At 36.3% G+C, this 18231-nt stretch overlaps 1 protein-coding gene across 3 annotated transcripts in view; it reads left to right on the top strand.

Annotated features, from left to right (window-relative positions):
* The window catches only part of ADAMTS20 (ADAM metallopeptidase with thrombospondin type 1 motif 20), a 189566-nt gene that overhangs the window by 146519 nt on the left and 24816 nt on the right, over nucleotides 1–18231 (top strand). For all 3 annotated transcript variants that reach the window (XM_043447169.1, XM_043447168.1, XM_043447170.1), the window contains 8 exons: nucleotides 507–680; nucleotides 755–925; nucleotides 7821–8021; nucleotides 8689–8818; nucleotides 9025–9119; nucleotides 9207–9301; nucleotides 9834–9967; nucleotides 17328–17419. In XM_043447169.1, the coding sequence (XP_043303104.1) occupies nucleotides 507–680; nucleotides 755–925; nucleotides 7821–8021; nucleotides 8689–8818; nucleotides 9025–9119; nucleotides 9207–9301; nucleotides 9834–9967; nucleotides 17328–17419 (1092 nt within the window). The remainder of the gene's footprint in view (nucleotides 1–506; nucleotides 681–754; nucleotides 926–7820; nucleotides 8022–8688; nucleotides 8819–9024; nucleotides 9120–9206; nucleotides 9302–9833; nucleotides 9968–17327; nucleotides 17420–18231) is intronic.

The raw sequence follows: 18231 nt of genomic DNA, 5'->3' as shown, positions 1-18231 counted from the left end.
ACCTCTCTACTGAAATATAATCATGAGTCAACAAATATTTGGACTCCCAAGCTATGGTACCTACTGTAGGTATAAAGATGAATAGAACCCAAACTTGGAAATTATTGTTGCTTTGAGGGAAATTATGCTACAGTGTAAGGATTTAAATAATTTTCAAAAGCAATGTAATAGTAGAATAGTTTGATTGTTGTGGCAAATTTTGTAGATGTTAAGCATGTTTAGGTCAGAAGAGAATTACCAATTCGGATGGAGTATCAGGTCAAACTTTCTATACAACTTGAATAAGTATTGCAAAATAAAGAACATCTATTTGTGTATTCGAATAGCTGCTCCAGACCAGACAATGTTAAAAATACTTCCTGCATGTATTTTCTTATTCGTGATATAATGTCAGGCTATGTTAAAAGAAACAAGAAAATAGGTCATGACTCTATTTTGTGATTTTTTTTTTTACATAATTTGATATTTGTTAGCTGATTATTTAAATCGTTTGGGCTTCTTCACAGTGCTCTGTGACCTGCGGCTCCGGAGTTCAGCAAAGGGATGTGTACTGCAGACAGAGAGGAGTTGGTCGAGTGACGGAAGAAAAGTGTGATCCATCCACACGGCCTCATTTTCAGAGAGAGTGTTGGCATCGGGACTGCATGCAGTACCGCTGGGTGGCCGGAGAGTGGTTGGATGTGAGTATTGTCAGTAAACGTTCACCCAGCCGTTCCGTGAGAGAGTGTTCTTCACTTCATCATTGTATTTCTAGTGCTCAATATCGTGTAAGAAGAGAGAGACATATCGGCAAGTCAAGTGCATGGATGCACAAAACGTTCAAGTGAGAGAGAGTTTCTGTGACCTTGCAGCCAGACCTCTCACGATGAAAAAGTGCAGAAACTCTCCCTGCAAGTATATCGTGGTAACAGGAGACTCATCCCAGGTAAGGCAAAGAAAGGAAATTGAGGATTTTCACTCTTGGAAAGTAAAATTGAGTCTCAACTTTGATACAGTTGAAACTGGGTCTGAATTTGAACATGGGAGCAGGTAATAGTGTGTTTATTAACCTAAGGATTAAAAGCGCTGGGAGATTAGATGGTGCAAATACAGAATAGTCACATTCATGTTAAACTCTGGTGCATTTCTGAAGTGTCAAGCGGTGATAACTGTGAAATCAACTACCCGGAATTGTTTGGCAGCTGGCCCTGCCTAGTTGGCTGCTTAAAAATTTTTTTTCTTCCAGTTTTATTGAGGTATAATTGACCCACAGCACTGTACAAGTTTAAGGTGTATATATAAAGTATATACTTTATTTATTTATTTATGGAAAATTAGATTGCTGTCATATCTTGGATGTTGGAATTAATAGTGCTATGAATATTGGGGTGCATATATCTTTTTGAGTTAGTGTTTTCATTTGCTTCAGAAAAATATCCAGAAATTAAACTCCTGAATCATATGGTAATTCTACTTACAATTTTTTGAGGAAACTCTATAATATTTTCCACAGTGACTGTATCAATTTATATCTCCACCAGAAGTGCATGGGGGTTACCTTTTTTCCACATCCTTGCCAACTCTTGTATTTTTTTTTATTATCTTTTTGATTATAGCCATTCTGACAAGTATGAGGTGATATCATGGTTTTGATTTGAATTTCCTTGATGATTAATAATGCTGAACATTTTTTCATGTGTCTGTTGGCCATCTGTATGTCTTCCTTGGGAACGTATCTATTCAGAGTCTCTGCGCATTTTGTAGCTGGATTGTTTGTTTGTTTGTTTGTTTGTTTTTTGATACTGAGTTGTGTAGATTTATTTATTTTTGGTATTTTCTTATCAGATGCATTATTTGCAAATATATTGTCCCATTCAGTAGACTGTCTTTTCATTTTGTTCATAGTTTCCTTAGCTATGTAAAAGATTTTTAACGTGCTGAGGAGCCATTTATTTGCTTTTGCTTTTGTTACCCTTGCCTAAAGAGATATATACAAAAAAAGAAAAAACACTGCTAAGCCTGGTGTGAAAGAATATGTTACCTATGTTTTCTTCTGGGAGTTTGATGGTTTCAGGCACTATATTTAAATCTCTAGTCATTTTAAGTTTATTTTTGTATAAGTTGTAAGAAAGTTGTCCAGTTTCATTCTTTTGCATGTAGCTGTCCAGTTTCCCCAATGCCATTTGTTGATAAGACTGTCTATTCTCCATTGTATATTCTTAGCTTTTTTGTTGTTTGATTGACCACATAAGCGTAAATTTATCTGGGGGCTTTCTGTTCTGGACCATTCATGTATGTGTCTGTTTTTGTGCCAGTGTCATAGAGTTTTGATTACTGTAGCTTTATAGTATAGTTTGAAAGCAAAGAGTTTGGTACCTCCAACTTTTTTTTTCCCCCTCACGATTGCTGTGGCTATTCCAGGCATTTAATGATTCAACTCAAATTTTAGGATTCTTTGTTCTACTTCTGTGAAAAATTCCACTGATATTTTGATAGGGATTGCATTACATCTGTAGATGGCTTTGTGTAGTATGGACATTTTAACATATTAGTTCTTCCAGTCCAAATGCGCATGCTATATCTTTCTGTTTTTACGTGTCTTATTTTGTTTGTTTCACCAATGTCCTATAGTTTGCAAAGTACAAGTCTTTCACTTTACTGGTTAAATATATTCCTAGATATTTTTTCTTTTAAAGGAGGCTATAAATGGAATTAAAATTTTTTTCTCTTTATGACAGTTCATTATTAATATATAGAAATGCAATAGATTTCTGTACATTTATTTTTTATTCCACAACTTTACTGAATTCATTTATTAGTTCTAATAGTTTTTTGGTGGAGTCTTTAGAGTTTTCTGTATATAATATCTTGTCCTCTGCAAATAGTGAAAATTTTGCTTCTTCCTTTCCAATTTGAATGCCTTTTGTCTCTTTTTTTATCTGACCACTATGGCTATAACTTCTAAAACTATATTGAATAAAAGTGATGAGTGGGAATTCTTGACTTGCTCCTGTTCTGAGAGGAAAAGTTTTCAACTTTTCATCATTAAGTGTGATGTTAATTATGGGTTTATCATATATAATTTTTGTTATTAATATATTTAGGTATGTTGCCTGTACTATTGAGATAGTCATATGATTTTTATCCTTCATTTTCTTAATATGGTGTATCATGCATGTTGATTAGTGGATATTGAAACAGTCTTGCATCCCTGGACTGAACTTCACTTGAATTTGGTTTGCTAATATTTTGTTGAGGATTTTTGCATCTATGTTCATCAGTGATATTGACCTGTATTTGTGTGTATGTATGTGTGTGTGTGTGTGTGTGAGATATTTGTCTAGTTCTTGTAAGTTTTGGTATCAAGGTAATGCTGGCCTTGTAGAATGAATTGGAAAGTGTTCCTTTATCAATTTTTTTGGCTATTTTGAATAGATAGATATTTTGAATTGATAGATGTTAACTCTTCTCTAAATGTTTGGTAGGATTTACCTGTGAAGCAGTCTGGTCCTGGATTGTTTTTTAAGAGTAGCTTTACTACTGATAAAATTGCATTACTGGTAATCAGTCTGTTCATATATTTTGTTTTTTTCCTGGTTCAGTTTTGGGAGACTGTACATTTCTAGAAATTTATCGATTTATCCATCCATGTCTTCTAGGTTGCTTAATTAGTTGGTATATGATTGTCTGCAGTAATCATTTATGATACTTGTATTTCTGTGATGTCAGTTGTAAATTTTCATCCTGTGTTTTCATTTTCTTAGTGTCTTTTCACGTACAAATGTATTTAATTTGATGAAGTCAGATTTATTTTTCTTCACTTATAATTTAGGTATCATATCTAAGAAAATAAGGTTACAAAGCTTATATTTTCTTCTAAGAATTTTATAACTTTAGTTGTTATATTTAGGTCTGCGATCCACTTTGTATTTTTTTTTTGTATATGATGTGAAGTAGGATCCAACTTTATCCTTTTGCATGTGGCTATCCAGATGTTTCAACACAATTTTTGGAAAAATTATTCTTTCTGCATTGAATTATCTGTCTTTGAAGAGTTGTTTCTGAACTCTCAGTTCAGTTACCTGACCTATGTGTCTATCCCTATATTGGTTCCACATAATCATGGTTTTATAGTAAGGTAGTTTTATAGTAAGTTTTGAAATCAGGAACTGGAGGGAACAAATTTTGCTTTTCTTTTTCAAGATTATTTGCTTATGCCGTGTCCCTTACATTCCTATGTAAATTTTAGGATCAGCTTGTCATATTGTGTGTAAACTTCAGCATCACTGAATCATGATCAAGTTGAGGAATATTGCTATCTTAATTATGTCTTCTAATCCATGAACATGACCTGTCTCTCCATTTATTTAGGTCTTATTAGTTTCTCTCAAGGATGCTTTAAAGTTTATAATTTTCATTGTGCAGACCTTACATGTCTGTGATTAACTTTGTTCCTAAGAATTTTATTAATTTTTTATGCTTCTGAAAATGGAATTGTACTCTTTTCCTTTTCTGCTTATCCATGTATAATGTGCAGAAATATAATTAATTTTTGTATGTTAAAACACATTTATGGAGGCCAGTTTTTTTGTGTGTAGATTACTTTTCTATATGCAGAAGTATGTCATTTGCAAATTCAGGTAGTTTTACTTCTTCCTTTATATATGGATGCTTTTTACTTCTTTTTCTTGCCTAGTTTCCCTGACTAGAAACTCCAAATCTGTTGAGCAGACGTGGTAAAAACAGACACCTTCCTCTATGAGGGAAATTTCGTTTCAATTTTCATAATTAAATATGTTAGCTATGAATTTTTTTGTAGATTCTATTATCATGTCCTTATATATCTAGTTTTCTTAGTGTTTATATCATAAAAATGTGTTAGATTTTGTTAAATGCTTTTTCTGCATCTATTGCGATACTTCTGTGATCTTTGTATAGGAGTCTATTCCTATGATGTAGTCTATTGATTGATTTTCATATATTGAAACAATATTACATTCCTGGGATAAATCTCACTTTGTCTTGATGTACAATCCTTTTTATTTGCTTCTGGGATTGTTAGTGTATTCTTGAGCATTTTTGCATCTATATTCATAAGAGATATTGGTCTATAGTATTTCTTCCTTGGTATATCTTCATCTAGTTTTGGCGTGAGGGAAATACTGGTCTCATTAGGAAGTGTTCTTTTCTATTCTGTGTTTTGGAAGAGTTGGTGTTAATTCTTCTCTCTACATTTGGGGCAATTCACCAATGAAGCCTCTAGTCCTAGATTTTTGGTTGCATGAAATTTTTTGATATTAATTAAACCTATTTACTTGTTTATGGGTCTACATGGCTTTCTTTACATGTTCTCCCATCTCCCGATAGTTTGTTTACTACTATTTGTTGTTGTTTGTGACTTTTCTGAACTAGCTGTAATGTCTGTTTTCTTTGTCACATGTGGTCACTAAAGTCTCTGTGTGATTAGTTTTAAACATATGACTGGGTAATTATTTTCTGAGTTATTTGGAGCCAATAATCTCCAGTCTTTGCCAAGGGGCTCTGTGTACATGTGTGAGCACCTTCAACAGACAACTGTTCCTTAACTTTACTTCCTGCTTATGCAGAACCTTGACATCAGTCAGGAGGCCGAGTGTAGACACTTCTCAGTTATTTCCTAAGTTTGCGACAGCCCTGGATAAACTTGTGGATGTCCGTGGCCTCCTAGTTGTTTATGATTCTGCTGGAGCCTTTAAAGCCCTGTGGACATTTCTTTTCCAAGCTTTTGCCTTTAAGCTTTTTTGGGTTGCCCATTGATTGCCTGCTTACCCACCTCCTGTGGAAGTTGCGAAGTTAAACATAGCCTTTAATTGTGTCCAAGAATACCCCCAAGGAGAAGGCTTTTAGCACTGGGCAAGTGCTGAGTAAAGTCAAATAAAGAAAGACTTGCAAGGGAGGTCTTTCAGAAAACCACCAAACAGTTCAAATAATGATAGTTTTCTGGAAATGAGGCTTAGACAGTTCAGTTCCTCTGGTGGCTTCCAGGCTTTTGTTCCACGCTATGTTTGCTGAGATATTGATTTTCAAGGACACGATAGGGCTGAAGAGGGGGAATGGGAATAGGGCAAACTAAAACATACAAAACTCTTCTTACCAAGATTTAGCTTTATTTCTTTAATAAATGCTTCCAGGATTGCTACAAGCCTTTGGTTAGTTTACAGAGCTCAGAAAAAGTTGATTTTCACAAGTTTTGCCAGTTTTCTCACTGCCTTTATAGAAGAGAATATTTTCAGACATCCTTGCTCTGCTATTTTCACTGATGTCACTCACCCCTCGGGCTCTGCTTTGATAGATGGATTTTTCTCATCATAGTTTATATTTTCCTGTCTCTTTCCATGCCAGTTATTTTTTATTGTGAATTTTTATTTTTATTGTGTTGGCTACTGGATAGTTTTTATTCCTGTATCTGTATGTATATTTTGAACTTTGTTCCAGAATGTAGTTATTTTGTTTGTAAGCAGTTTGCTCTTGTCTAGCTCTTACAGTTTTTTTATGTGAGACAGGTACTTTGTGACACTGGTCTTACGTAAAAAAAATCCCAAAGCCAAGGCATTGTTTAGGGCTTCCCTGGTGGCTCAGATGGTAAAGAATCTGCCTGTAATGCAGGAGACCTAAGGTTTGATCCCTGGGTCAGGAAGATCCCCTGGAGGAGGGCATGGCAAACCATTCCAGTATTCTTGCCTGGAGAATCCCATGGACAGAGGAACCTGGAGGGTTAAGTCCATGGGGTCACAAAGAGTCAGACATGACTGAAGTGACTTAGCATGCTTGCACAGTGCATTGCTTAGTCTAGGGTTAGCTATTCCCCTCTACTGTGCCACAAGACCCTTTTGAATACGGTACCTATTGCTGCATGTATATAAGGTTTTACAGTCTGAATGAAGGGAACTGACACTATATCTGGTCCTGTGTGAGAGCCAGATACAGTGATTCATGAGTTTTTAATCAGTCCACCCTTGGCCTCAGTTGGTGTCCTTACATGTTTACACTAGTCTGAACTCTGCTGTCCCATTGGCGTCCCTTTCCTTGTTCCAAAACCTGGGTGCTCTCTCAAGGCAGGAAGCTGGAGGAATTACAGGGTCACTTTGTTTCCACCTCCCAGCAATCACTGTCCTTTACTACCTAATATCCAGTGTCTTAAGAGCTATTGTTTTATATATTTTGTCCAGGTGTTTCTGTTGTTTTAGGTTAGATGGTAACTCTATTCCTTGTTATTCCTTTTTTTCTGGAGTCAGAAATCTATTTGCCCATTTTTGCTCTGGATCTTTCATTTATATCTAAATCACTTACCTATTCTAGTCAATGGCAATATACATCACATTGTGTCTATGAAGATAGATGTATGCTATATATATGCTATGTGTATATGTATGCTATATATATATGTATGCTATATATATATATAAGCATATATATATATGCTTATATAGAGTTACAAGTATATTAAGACTAATAAATGTCCTTTATTTCAGTTAAGAACCATTGATGTTTTGTTTTTCCAAATCTGTGCTTATCAGGAGATAAATTTTCATTCAGTTAAGCGATTCTTAAATATCAACAAGAAGAATAAGCAAAGAAAAAAAAAAAAAACAAGGAAAAAACATAGGCACTACAAATAGACAGTCAGTCCTGAATCTGGATCCTTTCCATTTACTGGGAAAGTTGCCTAATGTCTCTGAACCTTTGTTTACCCATCTGTAAATGAAGCTAATAAATAGGATTGTGTGGGGAGACCCTAAGTAGTGAACCCTGGTTAAGTTTAAAGGCATCTTCTTCACCCCTTGTAACACTGTATTTTTCAGTGTGCAGGTAACTGTGGATTTAGTTATCGACAAAGGATTACGTATTGCATTGGGGTCCAATCTACTGAGAAACATAAGCTTCATGAGCTGTGGCCTGTAGACTATCGAGTGTGTCCTGTGCTGCCTTCCCCTCAGGTTTACAAATGCAATTTTAGGACCTGTTTGCATATGGCCACTTGGAAAGTTGGAAAATGGAGCAAGGTCAGTATGTAATTATGAATTTAAAATCTTATGAATGAGACTTTCTAGTTGTGGGGTGTATGGTTATCTGCACATCTATGTAGATATCAGAGTTGTCTCATCCACCTGTTTTCTAACAATCACTATGTCAGTTATTTGTACAAATATTTAGTCTCTATGTTTCCTATAACTTGCTTTATAACTAATCCTTGTGTCTGTTCCTCAGAGAGCCTGGCACAGTAGCTTGCATTTTGAGCAGATACTTAAGCAGTATTTTTTAGTTCAGTGAAAAAGTAAATAAATTTAGCATATGAGTAATACAGGTTATTTGCACCTTGTTCCATTTCCAATTTAATTGATAGAAAGCAGGTAAATATTGCTATGCAAACTTAACATGTATCACTGAGTGAAAACTCAGGAGTTTGAATAACCATCATTAAATAATATTTATCAAGTATTTACAACATACTGCTGAGGTAACTATACAAAATGAAGGGAAAGAAGTCAGTAACTGAGAAAGAATAGATTCAGTCTCTTAAGGATTAGACTCCCTGTGACTCTCCAGCCTCCTGGCCATTACTGATCATCAGTTTGTTCCAAAAGGACCTAGTCAGGGAGGAGGAGATGTGTATTTACTGGCCTTATTATCCGTCTTATAGTTTACCTTCCAATTTTATTCTATTCACAGTGCTCTGTGACTTGTGGAGTTGGGATGATGGAGAGAAGAGTGGAATGCATGACCGATAATGGTCTGTCCAGTGATTTATGTTTAAAGCATTTAAAACCAGATGCTCAAAAGAAATGTTATGTCAGTGACTGTAAGTAAAGACTTCAAAAATCTATTTAGAAACTAAGTGTTCTAAAGAAGTTTTAATGCAAATTAAAAAAAATATTTAGAGTAGTCATACACTCCACAAAATGAAGGTTTCTTTTTTCAGAATATAACAATATTGGTGTAATTAAGTTAAATTCAGGTTGTGTCTGTAATATGTTCATTGTTGATAAGCTGTATTTGTCCTTGAAGGTAAAACATTTACCAGCTGTAAAGAAATACAAGTGAAAAACAACATTACCAAGGATGGTGACTATTACCTTAACATTAAAGGAAGAATAACAAAGGTATTATGTAAACAGTTCCTATTTGATTTTAACACTGACCATTGACTTTGAAACAAGCTTTTCCAGATCTTTGTATTTTCCCTTTAGATCTATTGTGCTGGCATGCACTTGCAGAACCCTAAGGAATATATATCATTGGTCAAAGGTGAAGAAGACAACTTTTCTGAAGTGTATGGTTTTAGGTATGAGCTGTATTTTGCCTTCTCTGTGCATTTTTATGGTCCATCAAGAGAATTAGAAGTTCCAGAGTTCGGAGTGGTAGTTGAATAGCTCGCAGCGGGACAAGTAATTTAAGAGCAGGTGGACATATTAGAACGTAAGCCAGATGTTGTCCATGCCTGTTCAGTAATTAAACTTTGGATATTCACATGTACTCACAGAAAGACTGAATAAGAAGGATGCTGTGGGTGAGCAATGGGATGACAGAGGAGGGTAGAATTTAAGACCTCTGTATGTTTTCATAGAAATCAAGTTGATTCCGGTAACAAAAGCTAGGAGAACTCAGCTGAATTATTTTTCTACAAACTGGTCTTGACTTTCCCATTGATCATTTTGTATGTTAACCTTGAGTGATTTTTACTTCTTTCACATTTAACTTGTTGACACAAAAGATATTGAAGAGGGTTTCTTTTTTCCCTCCCACTTCCAAAGTTACTATTTACATTATGGTCTAATAACTGTACCTAACAGTAAAATATTCTAATGTTGTTATAGACTACAAAATCCATATGAATGTCCTTTTAATGGAAGCAGGAGGCAAGACTGTGAATGTAAAAATGACTATCTGGCTGCTGGACACACTGTTTTTAGCAAAATAAGAGTTGATCTTACTTCCATGCAAATTAAAAGTAAGTACTGAATCTCTAGTTGTAAAATGAGAAACATTTATTTGCTAATGCAAGTTTAACAATATACTATATGGTGTATGTGGTAACTGGGCTCTAGCATTGTACAATAATTACTTAAAATAAAAAAAAATGTTATTAGCTACATACTTCAATGCAATAACATGTACCTTGGGGATTCTTAATAAAAATGTGGTAGTGACACTGTTATTAATAAAGATACTGTTGTAGTAAAGATATCACCCTTCCAAGATATAACCCTCTACCCTAAAATTCCAAATTACATTAAAAATAAGGAAATCAATATTTTAGATGTAGTCCAATAAGCTTTCTGCAAAGGTTTAAAGTAATAATTAGCATTAGTTTCAGGTGACAATTTGTCTAATATTTTCTTAAGCTTTGTCTCCTTTGATTTTTTTTAACAACCTTTTACTAGATAAGGCAGTATTTCATCATGTTGTTGCAACTGATAAAATTAAGGTGCACTTGCAGAATTAAGTGACTTGCCCCACTTCTTGGAGTTAGTAACTGGCATTGCAGAGATAAAGTCCCTCCCACCCACCCCAGATTATGGACCTGCTGCCTTTCTAGGAAGCAATTGATAGGACAGTAAAGTTTAAGTATATTTATGAACCCTGACATACACTGACTGGCAGACAGTCTACCCTCCTGGATATTACATAGTGACATGAAAAGGCAAAGAAGTTCATTTCAGAAGCAGAAACTCTGAATCAAAATTAAATCATCAAAGCCTAGCATAGTGCTTAAATCATAAAAAGAAACAAAGAAAGTTTGTTGAGACAGTGAATGCATGAATATGTAATCTCTAACTTGCAGTCATATGATGGTGAACTATTCCTGTTAGTAATAGTGGCTACCATTTACTAAACACCCACCGTTACTGTAGTGGGGAAGCATTATGCTGCTTTGGATATGATCATAAACTGAAGTTAGACTCCTGAGTGTAAGCTCTCTTCATCCGCTTCCTAGTCTGTGACCTTGGGCATCTCTGGCTAAGCCTAAATCCCCTCTTTTCTAAAGTAAGATGCCTATCAAGCTTTTTCTTTATTTTTATGTTTTCTTTCCTTCTTTTATTTATTTATCTTTTGTTTTTGGATAGAATTAAGAGACAATACTTGGAACATACCTAGTAAATTCCCTGTAGGAACTTATTTGCTGTTCATTAACTTTTTATTTTTCATTCATTTATCTAACAAACCTGCCATTTTGCCAGGCATTGGGCTGGGCTGTGAAGATACAATATTAAATGTAATCACTTTCCACTTGCTTTCTTTTGTCCTTCCTCAAACTGGTGTGCCAGAACCCCAGGCTTGATTAAATTAAACCTTTTACCTGCTCTGCATCTGCACCATGAAATCTGTGTATGGCAAATAATACACAGGCCTCCTGACTGATATACTTTAAATGCTGACTCCTGAGCTTGCATGGACTCTACTCCATTCCTTCCCCACTCCTCTCAATGTTTAACTCACAGCCTCTTCTCCAGCTTCAAGCTTCTGAAATTTCTGATACCTCCACTCTAGTCCGTCATTGCTGATGATCTTCTTTCCTCTCTCACTGAGAAACTAAGAACAACGAGAATGGAATTTCTGCAAACTACCACTGAAATGGAGCAGGACCCTGTCTAGTCCTTGCCCTTCATGTCCTCAGCCTGCCTTCTGTCTGTAGAGAAACTTTAGCCAAAGAGTAAGTTTAATCAGAGAAGTGAGAAAATGCAGAAACAAAGGAAAACAGTCAAAGGAGACCAGTAGTCATTAAGCAAAGTCAAGGATCTTCAGTTCCTTCCCAAGGGCTACAGATAATATTCTGAGCCATATCCTTTGAGGTGTCTTATAGATACTGAAACTCCCACCAGGTTGAAGAAGATAACTACATGATGATCATCAGACTGTAGCTGTCACATAAGCTGCCACAATTTTTGAGGACTGGCCTCAAAGAAATGGGAAGAAGCTGATCCTGGAACTAAAGACTGTGTGTGTGTGTGTGTGCACGCATGACCTGTGCAACTCTTTGGACCCCATGGACTTTAGACCTCCAGGCTCCTCTGTGTATGGAATTTTCCATGCAAGAATACTGGAGTGGGTTACCATTTCCTCCTTCATAGGATCCTCTTGACCCAGGGATCCATCCTGAGTTTCTTATGTCTCCTGCCTTGGCAGGCAGGTTCTTTACCACTAGCACCACCTGGAAAGCCTGGAACTAAAGACTAACTGTGCTTAAAACAATCAGGATGACTCTGATCAGACTATTGCATAACTAATTCCACTCTGAGAGCTGACTGTGCTGTTTCTGCCTGTCGCCCCCTCCCTCTGTCTATAAAAGCTTTTGCCCACTGACTGTCAGTGGTGGGGGAATTGGTTTGTGGATAGGAGCCTGCCCAATCCTCTGGTTGGTGGCCTCTGAAATAAGCAACCTTTCCTTTTCACCACCCTTGACTCTTTTATTAGCTTTAGAGTGGCAAGCAGTTGGATCCCACTTTTGGTAACATCACAACTACTAACCCACCTAAACCTTGACCTATAGATTTTGCCTTCTCTCCCGGTTACTGTGGATGGACTGTTCCCGCTCCCATCTGAGGCAGCCCTCTCTACTTGTGCTCTGGGTTTCTTGCTTTGAACCAACTCCAGAACATTATTTCAGCAAGCTTTCCTTTCTCTCTTACTTCACCAGGTTTCCCTCCATTTCTCTAAATCTAATGACAAATTCTTGGTTTTCATTTCACTTGATCCATCAGCAGCATTTGGCTTCCAGGAGTCCACACACTCATCATTTGGTGCCTGTCTTGGTCACTCTTTCTTCCATTTTTCTCACTGTTTCTAAACTTGGTTCTTTATCTTCTACAACAATGAGTATTGAAGAAATTCAGGACTCCATCATTTCCTTAGAGGTCTCTTTCAACTTACAGATTTCAAACACCATCTATTAAATGACAGTCCCAAATTTATAGCTCCAATTTGGACTGCTGCCCTGAATTTCAAGATTCAACTCCCTTCTCAGCATACCTACATCTAATAGGCATCTGACAATGTATCCATGACTCAACTTTCAGTGTTTCTTCACAACCACTCCTTCTACCCCTAATTTTTATCATTTCAATAAATAGCAACTATAATCTTCCAGTTACTCTTGTTGAAACACAGCAGCATCTTTAACTCCCCCCTTTCTCTCACACCTGCATGCCATCCATTACCAAGTTCTACAAGCCAGGTAGGGGCCTTTCATCAGACCCTGATGATGTTGGCACCTGACATTAGGTTCTAGAACTGGGAGAAATAAGTTTCTGTTAAGACACCCAATCTATGAATTTGTTAAGGCAGCTTGAGCTAAGACACACACCAAGTCCTGCATTGACATTACCTCATTAGCTGCCACCTTGATGGAAGTCTATATTATTTCTTCCACCTGAATTGTTATGCCTATGGAGTGGCATCCCTGTTTACTCTGGTAGCACTAAAGTTCCTTTTCACCTTTCCTCCTACTCCTGACCTAGATTCTCTTCTCAGCAGAGAATCAGAGTGATCCATAAAACATAAGCCATGTCATGCCTCACACATGATCTCATTTCATCTTATTAACACCTCCAACCTTTGCTCAAAACTCTCCAAACATCTCTCATCTAACTCATAAAATAAAAACCTTTCCAGTGGCCAGTAAAACTCAACATGGCCTTCCCAACCCATTACCTTTCTGCTCTTTCCGTCTACATTCCTCCCGTGCATGAACTGCTTCAGACACACTTGTCCCTTTGCTGTTCCTTGAATACATCAAGCATCTACCCCATCCCTCCTTAAAGCCTTTGCACTTTCTGTTCTATCTGCCTAGAATGACTGACCCACAGTTATATGTTGGATTTACCACTTAACATTTTTTGGGTCTCTGCTTAAATGTACTTTCCCAATGAATGCATCCCAGACCCTCTTCATGCCTAAACTTCCTTTCCTCCTGTCCTTTTCCTGGTTATTTGTTTTTCCTAGAGCAATAATCACCTATAACATATGATAGTGTCTACTCTGTTACTTATCTCTCTCTCTGGTAGCTCTCAGGGTCCATCAGGCCCTATTTCATTCACTTTCAGTACTTATAATAATGCCCAATACATAATATGTTCTAAAGAAATATTTGCTGAATGAGTCAACTTTCCTCAAGAAGCTATCTTGAGGAAATCTTGAAGCCAAATTTGTATTAACCAAAGAGAGAAAATTGAGTTTCAGGAGTCAGAGACATCTTGAACACAGTATGGGATGGTGAAGCATCTTGGTTCCATCATAGATTGTCATCCAATTTTGCCTAAGCATAAATTGAATGGACATTGGTAGCAGCTTGTTAAAGGATTTCCCAGAAAGAAGATCATGAAGAACAATGTATACTAAACTATAAATTGAATTTATCTTATAAGTTATGAGGACTTTTGGGGTAAAAGTATAAACAGAGGAGGAAACAGATTTAGTTGGAGGGAAAGCAAATTTTATCCACGAAGATGATTAGAAAGCTAATATTATTAATAATATAATAGTTCAGATAGAAAGTGATGAGGGTCTAAGTTATTAAGGATGAGGTTTAAGACAGAGAGCCTGAGAACCTGAGAGGAATATTAAAGAGGCACACTCTGTGATTTTCTAACAGACAGAATATGGGGATTTATGGCATGAAATGTTAATCGTGGCATGAAAGGATAATTGCATTTAGCTTGTGACCTGTTATTGTTCAGTCACTCAGTTGTGTCCAACTCTTAGCAACCCCATGGACTGTAGCATGCCAGACTTTCCTGTCCTTCACCTTCTCCTGGAATTTGCTCAAGCTCATGTTCATTGAGTTGTTGATACCATCCAACCATCTTGTCCTCTGTTGTCCCCTTCTCCTCCTACCTTCAGTGTTTCCCAGCATCAGCATCTCTTTCAGTGAGCCGGTTCTTCGCATCAGGTGGCCAAAGTATTGGAAATTCAACCTTAGCATCAGTCCCTCCAATGAATGTTCAGGATTTATTTCTTTTAGGATGGTCTGGTTGGATCTCCTTGCAGTCCAAGGGACTCTCAAGAGTCTTCTCCAACACCACAGTTCAAAAGCATCAATTCTTCAGCTTTCAGCTTTCTTTGGACCCTTTAAGTGAAAGCTATTTTTGGGTTATCCAGGTAATGGTGTAGAAGACCATAGCAAAGGATGATTTGAAAATTGTGTCTGTTTGCCTCAGCCTAACCCTAGCGCCATGCATAAGCAATGGGTAAATGTTCAACAACCAACTCTTAAAAACCAGGAAAAAAGTTTGATTTGTAGTATTTGTCAGTTTCTTGACATATATATATATTCCCACCATGACCAATTTTAAGCTACTAACATGAGCTCATTTTGCATGCAGGTAGGAAAAGGCACACCCAACTTGTTCTCATGATTGGGTACAAGCTGACCTGGCATACCATGGAAGGCCTCCTGGGTTTGGAAACTGCCCTTAGAGATATGATAAATATTTCCAGAAATGCTACCTTTGGGGATAGCCTCTAGGGGACTGGCGTCATCACTAGGGCATGCAATGGTCTTGCAGTCTTCTTGAAAAGTATTTCAAACAACATTAGCAGAGGTGAGAGCCACTGACTGAATGAACATTGGTTGGAATATTATTTAGTGATTTAAAAATGAAAAAGTGATTGGGCCAGCTTATCTTCAGGGTTTCTATTTTTGAGCCAAAATCTCTACTTTTTTGATACTTTATGTAGAATCCCCAGCATTTTTGCCAATCAAGAAATTTTGTTAACCATTAGCAAAAATAAAATAGAAAGGAATGAAATAATGATATAATGCAATAATATAAGAAATCAAAGAAATAGCACACTTTTTAGCTGGGTATTTTTGAATTCCCTAAATGAATTGATATGTGTACTCTCTATAAGCACTTGTGTATTGCTTTGTCATAATTTATCTTTTTTAAAATTTTTTTGTTTTTTTGGTCACACCACACAGTTTGTGGAATCTTAGTTCCTGGACCAGGGATTGAACCTGGGCCATTGGGCAGTGAAAGCTTCTAACCACTGGAATTTCCTATTTCTCTTTAGTGTGTGTCTTGGTGTGTTCCCCCTTGGTTTATCCTTCCTGGAACTCTCTTTGCTTCCTGGACTTGGTTGACTATTTCCTTTCCCATGTTCAGGAAGTTTTCAGCTATTATCTCTTCAAATATTTTCTCAGGTCCTTCGCTCTCTCTTCTCCTTCTGGGACTCCTATAATGCAAATATTGGTGCATTTAATGTTGTCCCGAGGTCTCTTAGTCTGTCTTCATTTCTGTTCATTCTTTTTTTCTGTATTCTGTTCTGTGGCAGAGATTTCTACCGTTCTGTCCTCCAGATCGTTTATTTGTTCTTCTGCCTCAGTTATTCTGCTGTTGATTCTAGTGTACTATTTATCTCTGTTTGTTTGTTCTTTAGTTCTAGGTCTTTGCTAAGCATTTCTTTCACCTTCTGCCTTTGCCTCCATTCTTTTCCCAAGATCCTGGATCATCTTCACTACCATTATTCTGAATTCTTTTTTTGGAATATTGCCTATCTCCACTTCATTTACTTGTTTTTCTAGGGTTTTATCTTGTCCCTTTGTCTGGGACATAATTTTATGCTTTTTCATCATGATTAATTTTATGTAATGTGGTTTTTGTTTTAGCTGCTTTGAGACTATTATTCTTCTTGCTTCTTCCTGTTTGCCCTCTGATGGATGAGGCTAAGAGGTTTATGTAAGCTTCTTGATGGGAGGGAATGGTGATGGTAAAAACTGGGTCTTGCTCTGGTGGTCAGGGCCTTGCTCAGTAAGGCTTTAATTCAATTATCTGCTGATGGGTGGGTTTGCGCTCCCTCCCTGGTAGTTGTTTGGCCTGAGGTGACCCAACCTGGGATCTACAGACTCTATGGTAGGGTTAATGGTGAACTCCAAGGGAGGTTACACCAGGGGACCTTCCACTGCCACCATCCCTGTAGTAAGCCCTTGCCAACCCATGTCTCCACATCTATTTATCTTTAAATAATGCTTCTTCTAATTTTTTTCCTTGACCCCACTTTTTCTATTTTAGATGTTCACTGTGATATAAAATACAATAGAGCATATATTTAGCTTTTAAAATATCTGGATTAGTTATAGATGTCCCTGCCATTTCTAGGGCAGTTTTTGAGATGAACATTTTTATGTTAAATAAAAATTTGAGAGCCTGATCTATGTTATGTACGACAATTGTGCAACATTTTTGCTTAAATTTTTGGATTAATTATATGAATGTATTTAAGAATATAATGTGAAGACCATGTGCTTTGTAGTCAATGAAGATTTGAATACAGTGTCTCAGTGCTAAAGAGTTTCATTTATTATTTTCTAGCTACAGACCTTCTTTTTGCCCAGACAATATTTGGAAATGCAGTTCCATTTGCCACAGCTGGAGATTGTTATAGTGCTGCCAGATGCCCACAGGTATTTCATATTTGTTTATTATTTTCTCACTGAAAAAAATTAATAATATTTCTCATTTATTTTCTTGACCACAGTGCTGCAAAAAACAAGTAAATAGAAAATGCTAACTTCTTAGATGAAATTTATTGCAAAGTTTATAGATAAACTTTAGAAGAAAAGCATCTTTGCTAATATTGCATTTGTTTGAAAGGTATAATATTAGAATTTAAAATAGTTTAGATCCTGTTTCTCCTTCCACAATGCTTTATTAGTTTTAATCTTTCCACTTAGTTCCTAGAAATGAATAGACATACATTACAAGGTAAAGAAATGCATCACAAGCATGTGATTTTCATTACACTGCTACTAACATCAGTTATTTTAGCTGCCTGGGCCTGTAACATTCTCAGAATGATTTTCTATTATTTGTGAAGTAATACATTTCCATGTCTTCTTGGTTTTATTCTTTCTTTTCCAGGGTTCTCTTCATATATTTTTTTATGTCACCTTTGAGATTTTTAGTACAAAGTGTGTTTCCTGGAAGAAATTTACTATCTCATTTTTAATAAAGGATTTCATAAAGTTGTTATGAGTGAGCAATATTTTTATAATAAGTTGGAGAGATAAAATCTAGATGAATATAGCATCATTGGGTAGATTTATAGAAAATTAAAAAATCATGCACAGGAAGACTAATTATAATATTGATGTCATTTTGAAGAGAAATAGTCAATAGTTTGCTAGTATTGTCTCTTCTAGGAATTTCATATTCACAATTTCCATCAAATGGCATGGAAGATATGCTTAATGTTAAAAAAAAAAAAAGAGCATTT

This window comes from Cervus canadensis, chromosome 25, assembly GCF_019320065.1.
Source record: "Cervus canadensis isolate Bull #8, Minnesota chromosome 25, ASM1932006v1, whole genome shotgun sequence".
Lineage (NCBI taxonomy): Eukaryota > Metazoa > Chordata > Mammalia > Artiodactyla > Cervidae > Cervus > Cervus canadensis.
Note: the sequence above shows the minus strand (reverse complement) of the source record. Positions and strands in the feature narration are given on the sequence as shown.